The following is a 10,000-nucleotide window of genomic DNA, read 5'->3' on the forward strand; positions in this document are numbered from 1 at the left end:
ATCATAACACCACACATAACACATTTATAACAACATCATAACACCACACACATAACACATTTATAATAACATCATAACACCACACATAACACATTTATAACATCATCATAACACACATAACACATTTATAACATCATAACACCACACACAACACATTTATAACATCATCATAACACCACACATAACACATTTATAACAACATCATAACACCACACATAACACATTTATAACAACATCATAACACCACACATAACACATTTATAACATCATCATAACACCACACATAACACATTTATAACAACATCATAACACCACACACAACACATTTATAACATCATAACACCACACATAACACATTTATAACAACATCATAACACCACACAACACATTTATAACAACATCATAACACCACACAACACATTTATAACATCATAACACCACACAACACATTTATAACATCATCATAACACCACACACAACACATTTATAACAACATCATAACACCACACATAACATTTATAACATCATCATAACACCACACAACACATTTATAACAACATCATAACACCACACATAACATTTATAACAACATCATAACACCACACATAACACATTTATAACAACATCATAACACACAACACATTTATAACATCATCATAACACCACATAACACATTTATAACAACATCATAACACCACACATAACACATTTATAACAACATCATAACACCACATAACACATTTATAACAACATCATAACACCACACATAACACATTTATAACAACATCATAACACCACACAACACATTTATAACAACATCATAACGCCACACAACACATTTATAACATCATCATAACACCACAACACATTTATAACATCATCATAACACCACACATAACATTTATAACAACATCATAACACCACACATAACACATTTATAACATCATCATAACACCACACACAACACATTTATAACAACATCATAACACCACACAACACATTTATAATAACATCATAACACCACATAACACATTTATAACAACATCATAACACCACACAACACATTTATAATAACATCATAACACCACACATAACACATTTATAACATCATCATAACACCACACATAACACATTTATAACATCATAACACCACACACAACACATTTATAACATCATCATAACACCACATATAACACATTTATAACAACATCATAACACCACACATAACACATTTATAATAACATCATAACACCACACATAACACATTTATAACATCATCATAACACCACATAACACATTTATAACAACATCATAACACCACACACAACACATTTATAACATCATAACACCACATAACACATTTATAACAACATCATAACACCACACAACACATTTATAACAACATCATAACACCACACAACACATTTATAACATCATAACACCACACAACACATTTATAACATCATCATAACACCACACACAACACATTTATAACAACATCATAACACCACACATAACATTTATAACATCATCATAACACCACACAACACATTTATAACAACATCATAACACCACACACAACACATTTATAATAACATCATAACACCACATATAACACATTTATAACAACATCATAACACCACACAACATATTTATAACATCATAACACAACACATTTATAACAACATCATAACACCACACATAACACATTTATAACAACATCATAACACCACATATAACACATTTATAACAACATCATAACACCACACATAACACATTTATAACAACATCATAACACCACACAACACATTTATAACAACATCATAACACACACAACACATTTATAATAACATCATAACGCCACACAACACATTTATAACATCATCATAACACCACACAACACATTTATAACATCATCATAACACCACACAACACATTTATAACATCATAACACCACACAACACATTTATAACATCATCATAACACCACATAACACATTTATAACATCATCATAACACACACAACACATTTATAACATCATCATAACACACATAACACATTTATAATAACATCATAACACCACACAACACATTTATAACAACATCATAACACCACACAACACATTTATAACATCATCATAACACAACACATTTATAATAACATCATAACACCACACAACACATTTATAACATAACACCACACAACACATTTATAACAACATCATAACACCACACAACACATTTATAACATCATAACACAACACATAACACATTTATAACAACATCATAACACCACACATAACACATTTATAACATCATAACACCACACATAACACATTTATAACATCATAACACCACACAACACATTTATAACATCATAACACCACACATAACACATTTATAACAACATCATAACACCACACAACACATTTATAACAACATCATAACACCACACAACACATTTATAACATCATCATAACACAACACATTTATAACAACATCATAACACCACACAACACATTTATAACATAACACCACACAACACATTTATAACAACATCATAACACCACATAACACATTTATAACATCATCATAACACAACACATAACACATTTATAACAACATCATAACACCACATAACACATTTATAACAACATCATAACACCACACATAACACATTTATAACATCATAACACCACATAACACATTTATAACATCATAACACCACACAACACATTTATAACATCATCATAACACCACACATAACACCACACATAACACATTTATAACAACATCATAACACCACATATAACACATTTATAACATCATAACACCATACATAACACATTTATAACATCATAACACCACACAACATTTATAACAACATCATAACACCACATAACACATTTATAACATCATCATAACACCACACATAACACATTTATAACAACATCATAACACCACACAACACATTTATAACAACATCATAACACCACATAACACATTTATAACATCATCATAACACCACATAACACCACACAACACATTTATAACATCATCATAACACCACACAACACATTTATAACAACATCATAACACCACACAACACATTTATAACAACATCATAACACCATATATAACATTTCTAACACGTTCTGTAAGTGCAGATCTCAGGTGAAGCTCATTAATTTCTATAGATTTTGTTACTAATAAACTGAAAATCTAAACCAATCAGAAGTGTTCATACGGTTAGCACAAATCCGATTGGCTGGTAACCTCCCATTGCTCCGCCCATCTACCCCGATCCCCTCAGGAGCAGGCGGCGTTGGAGGAAGAAACAGCGAGTGCAAGTCAGAAGAGGCCGTCGTCTCCCAGCTCCAACTACAGAGACAAATACAGCCATCTGATTGGTACATCTGCTGCTAAAGACGCCGCCCACACGCTGGAGGCCAACCGGGCGTACGGCTGTGGTGAGTTACACGCGCACACACACACGCGCGCACACATACTAAATGTTGTTCCTGAGTGCAGTATGTTTACGTTTTGGGTCCATGTTTATGTTCCAAACTCTTGATGTTTCTTTCATCTCTTTCTTTTAAATAAATGACTGATGATTTTGGCTGATTTCTGATTGGTCGTTTCTGACTCTGTTAGTCCCGGTGGCCAATAAGAGAGACACGCGCTCCATCGAGGAGGCCATGAACGATATCCGAGCTAAAAAGCGACTCAAGAGAGGAGAAGAGGACACGGGGGCCGGAAGTCTGTGAGACGACCTGTGTGTGTGTGTGTGTGTGTGTGTGTGTGTGTGTGTGTGTGTGTGTGTGTGTGTGTGTGTGTTTCAGGGTGTGTACTCATAGACATGTCCATATATAGTGTTGTATTCTACAGCAATATCACATGGGTGGCTTGTGGGGATGTGTGAGTGAGTGAGTGAGTGAGTGAGAGAGAGAGAGCGAGAGCACATACACACTGTTTAGGGGTCACTCCAGCCTTGTCTGCTGCTTCTACCCTCCTCATTGTGTGGTATTTGGTTTTAAAACTTGACAGTGTGTCTTTCACTGTGTGTCTTCCTGATGTGATGTTAAGACACTAAACATGCAGGTTTTAATTTTTTTAGTGTTTTTATTAAATAAAGCGACTTGGAAATGCCTCTAATCCCTATATTGAAATGTGGGCGTGTCTGAGGATACTGGATGGAAAGTGGGTGTGTAAATAAAAGTTGAGACCATATATGGAATTGTGGGCGTGTTCAAGTGGCAGTGACAGAAACGCTACAACTAGAAAAATAGACGTGTTTTTTAAAAATAAAGAAATCATTGGCACTGATATTAAATCTTTGAATTTGCGTAATCAAAGTTAAGATTCTATTTTTGGCCATATATGGACAAAGCCACACCCACTTTTCTCTTTTAATTTAAGGCACAAAAGAATCAGGAACGTTTGTGTTTTATATGTTGAGTATTTGTGACTGTTTTGACTCCCGCCTGCAGCGTGTTTATCATGTGACGTGAGAAGCCTGAATCTCAGCTTCACGTGGATCCTGTACTAGAAATAAGGACTTTTATTCCTGTGCATGTTCATATATAAAGCAGAAAGTTTGTTTTAGGTGAATAAAACTCTTCATTCTTACTGTGGATTCTGTATTTCATCATTATATGTTTCATTCATATTTAATGCAGGAAACAAATCCAGCTGAAAAAATCGCATCTGAAACCCAACACTTCCTTCATATTTATAGCATTTTAAAGCCTTTCTTTACTGTGCAACACCTGAATATGAAATAAATATAAACCTGAAACGTGTCATTGTCAGTAGTGAATCTTGTGTCCGTGTTTTACACACACACACACACACACACACACACTGTATCTGAGACGCCTGCGTCTGTAACCGACTCGACTGTTACTCACATCTCACGCTTTAAATAAAGCATTGAACCAGGAATAGTTGTGTGAAAGTAATTAATGGTGTGTTTTTCATTGCATTAATCAGTTTTCTATACGTTTCACAGACACTGTAAGTATAATAATATAATATCTAATGTTAATGAGTGGGTTACAATTTACTACAATTTTCAACATGAGAGACTTGTTACACACACACACACACACACACAATGCCATGTCTATTACAATTATTTATTTATTTAAAATTCGATATATTAAAATAATAAGAAATTGCTAATTAATTAAAATATTTAACTTTTTTTTTTACTACTTTTTGCTTTTACTATAACATTAAATTTTCACATTTCTTTATATATTTATTCTATTTATAACATGTTTTGCCTCTAACTGCATTTAATGGTATTTTTGTTATTTGACTATTTAATTCAGTTTTGTCAATGCCACCACTGTGCTGAGAATGAACTCAATAATATTAGCTTCATCTGCTTTTCTCTCCAGCAACTTTTTTATATTTATTTATTCTGCCTCTAATAAATGAAATATTTAGGTAGTCGTGCAATTTAAGGCACAACAGGAGCTGGAACTTGTTTGTGTTTTACATGTTGAGTATTTGTATTTGTTCAGGCCCAGCCTACTGGTCCTGAACACCTCCCTCTGTAACTGAATCCTGGACTCCCTGACTGGGAGACCTCAGTCAGTCCGGATCGGGAACAGCATCTCCAGCACCACCACACTGAGCATTGGGGCCCCTCAGGGCTGCGTGCTTAGCCCACTGCTGTTTACTCTGCTGACTCACAACTGTGTAGCAATGCAAAGCTCGAATCAGATCATCAAGGTAACTGATGACACGACCGTGGTGGGTCTCCTCAGCAAGAACGACAAGTCCCTTCTCCACTGATAATTGATGTGTCCTCCTGAGGAAAGCCCATCTCAATCCCCTCATCCTAACCATGTTCTACAGAGGGACCTTAGAGGGCATCCGGTGCAGCTGCATCACTGCCTGGTTTGGGAACTACAGAGAACAGTGAGGACGGCTGAGAAGATCATCTGAGATCATCTCTCCCCTCCATCTCTGACAATGCTTCGGATTCCCTCAAACCATCAGGTTCCTCGACACACAGAACTTAACTTTATCAAACACATACACACTTAACTGTATGTTACTAAACTGTACAACCTGAATTTGACACACACTCAATACTCATCTCAATGAATTCCACCACCATATTATATTGAATCTTATTATACTGTTTATACTCTTTAGGTTCTGCACCTCTCCACTGCTCCTACTGATGTTTTTGCACTACATTATGTTTTGTCTTTAACTCTGTGTTCTGTTATGTAGCTTTATGTTGTTTGTGTAGCACCAGGGTTCTGGAGGAACGTTGTCTCATGTCACTGTGTATTTAGGTATATATGGTAGCTTTTTGACTTGAAATAAAATGTCCACAGCGCCATCTACTGGAGCTTCAATCACTTTACTGACACAGATACAGAATTTACCTCGAACTATTAGACAATAAACTTGTTTTAAAATAAAACATTTATTTCGAATCATCAACTTTATTCTGTATGTTTTTTATATACAAGTTACAGCGCGACAGTTCTCACATCTCGCGAGATCTACAGGCTGTCGCATATCAGCGGTATCATCTCGCGAGATCTTCCGCGACGTCGATCAGCTGATTTTGGAGCCTGCAATATTACAAACAAGGTCTCGCGAGATTTTGTAGGCCCGGTGGCGCTGTGTAATGGGGTGGGTGAGATCTCGCGAGAAGTGCGCCTCTACAAGGCTGGCCTTGTTGCTGAAGCGTAAACACACGGAAACAACAAAAGGAGAATTTCGACGTTTTGGAATGACGAAGCTGAAAAGTTCTGGGTTCTGCTTTTTTCCCTCCTGGAGTTAAAAAAGTAGGTTTTCACCCCGAGGTTGGAGTTTGTATAATAAGAAGACGATAAGGAGGAGAAAAGGAGAGTTTATTCAGGAAGATCTTCGGACTGTAAGTTGATAAATTACAAGACGTGACAGTTTATAAACAACTAAAATTATCATTTAACTTGGAGTTTTACATCATTATAGACCTGTTTTATTACTATTGTGTGTTCTGTGGCTTGTTATTGTTGAATCAGATCACTGTGACTATTGCATTTAGATTTGATTAGACAATAACCACCATCATCATCATCATCATCATCATCATCACAATAATAATAATAATAATAATAATAATGCACCTGGAACCGGAAGTGGGTTTATTTATACATTTCTTGTTGCCATAATTTTTCTTCTTTTACCATGTTTTTCAATTATTATTATTATTATTAAACCCATGTCTAGTATCTCAGCCTTGGGTTAGTGTTTAGGATTAAACTGTCTAGCACACACACACACACACACACACACACAACAAAACACAACACAACACAACACATCACATGGGAAAGGAAGGGACTAATGTTCCCTGTGTGTGTGTGTGTGTGTGTGTGTGTGTGTGTGTGTGTATTTATTTTATTTTTTTCCTTGATTCAACACACCAAACCAGTAATAATGTGTAGGAAGAGAAAACCTGAGCACATGTGGAGAAGATCCTGTATTGTCGCTCTTCCTCTTCAACTTCCTTTCATAATAGCGGAAAATTCTCCAAACGTCACATGCCAGAACCATGCAGGGGATAAAAAACACACACACACACACACACACACACACACACACACACACACACACACACACACATTGCCTAATCGTGTCATAAGGCTATGATCCAAATCACTGGAGTTTCTGATGTCTGAGGAAGGAAAAAATCCGATTGTGTTTGGAATAAAATCCTGTTTCGGTGTTAATTCCTGATTAATAAAGTGGGTTAGTGGTTCAGATGTAGAACAGTTTGTACTCGAAGAGAAATCGGGGCACTGCGTTGTGTTCGAACCTCAGAGACATTTATGTTAGTTAATTTTTTATTGTTAAATATGTGCTCTGTGTTTCTTCCTTATTATATTCTAACTAATAAAACATTTAAATGAGTCACTATATGAAATATATTTATAGATTTATACAGGACGGTATAAAAGATAAAATTGTATGTATATAAACTACATTAAACACATTTGCTTTATTACAGAGAAATAAAAAATAGTCCTTTTTTAAGTTTTATTTATAAATATAATAAGTACAATAATATAGTAATATATATATTTAGAGGGTAATAAAAAAGAAAACAATCCCTTTCTGTTTAATTTTGTGTTTATTTATTTATTTATTTAAAATTTGAATACGTTTTTACTTTTTATTAAAATTGTAGTGTGTATGAATGTGTGGGACTAATAAAATGTATTTTGATTGACCCATAAAATAATTAGATTTTAAAAATGATAAACGTTTCATTGCTAAAACTTTTCTTTCACTTCCTGTTCTGTTATTCAGTTGTTTCTTTTTTTAGCTTTTTCCCTGATTCAGGGTTTCAGCTGATTTTATAACTAAAGTTCTAAAACACATCTAAAAAACTCTGTCGTCTCTGACAGGAAGTGAGAATCTTTCGAAACGCGTATATACGATAACGATATCAGAGCTACAGTTTGGATTATTTGACGATCAGCACAGAGGATCAGACTTCCTGTTAGTCTGGGAAGCAACAGGAAACGGTTGTGATTATGTTTCGGAGAGATTTGAGGATGAAGTGAGATGTAATGATGGAGGTTTGAGACATTTCAGAGACAGGAAGTGTTTTACCAGGATGAATAAATAAATGTCTTCTCTGCGTCTCTCTCTTGTCTCCTCCACTTCTCTCCCACATCTCTCTAGGTCTCTCTCGCGTCTCCTTAGCATCTCTCACGTCTCCTCCGTGTCTCTCTTTTGTCTCCTGCATCACTCTCACGTCTCCTCAGCATTTCTGGCATCTCCTCCGTCTCTCTCCCGTCTCCTTCGTGTCTCTCGTGTCTCCTCCGTGTCTCTTGCGCCTCCTCCATGTCTCTCCCGCGTCTCTTCACCATCTCCTCTGCGTCTCCTCCGTCTCTCCGCCTCTCTCCTGTGTCTGCTGGGAGTGAGTGAGAGGGAAAGAGAGCGTGTACAGAGGGTAATTGTGTTTATATTGTGTATATAATGGAAGGAGTCTCCAGTGTCAGTGATCTGTACAGCTGTATGTTGGAGGTGAGGGAGGACTTGATGTTGAGCTCCTGTGACTGAACGTGGTTTCACCAGAATTCTGAGCTCCTGCACGTGTGACTGGTCAGTCAGTCCTGAGGAAATGACGTGTTGTATAAAAGAGAAGCTCAGAGATTTCTCACTGTTGCGTGTTCGCTACGTTCCGTAAAAAGCAGAGCATGACACATTTGTCTCTTTTATTTATTTATTTATTTGTTTATTTAAAAATGTTAATTATCAACCCACTAAAAGCAGCTGATGAGATTTTAAAACGAGAAAATAATCATCAAATATTTTCCTGTATTTATTTAAATGTTAATGAATTAATTCGCTTGTTTGATTAATTGATCGTTATTATGTAAATAATGTAAATAATGTCGTTTTGTGTTGCGTTGCGTCTTCACTGTGTTGTTGTGTTGCCATGATGTATTAGTGTGGTGTTGTGTGGTTTGTTATTGTCATGTGTTGTGTTGTCATATTGTATGGATGTGGTGTCATGCTGTGTTAGTGTACTGTTGTGTTGTATTGTGTTGTGTTGTATTGTCTCCTGTTTTCATGTTATTGTGTCATATTTGTGTTGTGTTGCGTGACTTGTCATGTGACCCGACACCAGATCGAGTTCCAGCCCTGAACTGGTCACACTCGTTTATTACGCAGGATAGTTTTAGTGAGAGATCAGTGTCTGCATCACCCTCACACTGAGACTCCTCTTCTCTTCTCATCAGTCTGCAGTCTGGAGTTTTATACAGCGTCTAGACGAAAAGTGAAAGACAGAATAAGCCCCGCCCCTTTTCCATATATAGATAAACAAGGACACAGTGATGTGGTGATGGTGTTTTAAACTACACTCTCTTTCTTTTACTCTCTCTCCCCTTCTCTCTCGCTCTCTCTCTCTCGCTCTCTCTCTCTCTCTCTCTCTCTCTCTCAGGAACAGGATGGTGTGTGTGTGGTGTGTA

The 10,000-nt window shown here is 36.1% G+C and overlaps 2 protein-coding genes across 2 annotated transcripts in view; both read left to right on the forward strand.

Annotated features, from left to right (window-relative positions):
- spag7 (sperm associated antigen 7) overlaps nt 1-4,628 on the forward strand; it is a 6,338-nt gene extending 1,710 nt beyond the window's left edge. The window contains exons 6-7 of the mRNA XM_046839701.1: nt 3,313-3,469; nt 3,654-4,628. Of these exons, the coding sequence (XP_046695657.1) occupies nt 3,313-3,469; nt 3,654-3,766 (270 nt within the window). The 3' untranslated portion in view covers nt 3,767-4,628. The remainder of the gene's footprint in view (nt 1-3,312; nt 3,470-3,653) is intronic.
- Nucleotides 4,629-6,680: 2,052 nt separating this feature from the next.
- The window catches only part of rnf167 (ring finger protein 167), an 8,503-nt gene continuing 5,183 nt past the window's right edge, over nt 6,681-10,000 (forward strand). The window contains exons 1-2 of the mRNA XM_046839703.1: nt 6,681-6,906; nt 9,973-10,000. The exon at nt 9,973-10,000 is cut by the window's right edge and continues 78 nt beyond it. Of these exons, the coding sequence (XP_046695659.1) occupies nt 9,980-10,000 (21 nt within the window). The 5' untranslated portion in view covers nt 6,681-6,906; nt 9,973-9,979. The remainder of the gene's footprint in view (nt 6,907-9,972) is intronic.

The sequence above is a fragment of the Silurus meridionalis genome, chromosome 25 (assembly GCF_014805685.1).
Source record: "Silurus meridionalis isolate SWU-2019-XX chromosome 25, ASM1480568v1, whole genome shotgun sequence".
NCBI lineage: Eukaryota > Metazoa > Chordata > Actinopteri > Siluriformes > Siluridae > Silurus > Silurus meridionalis.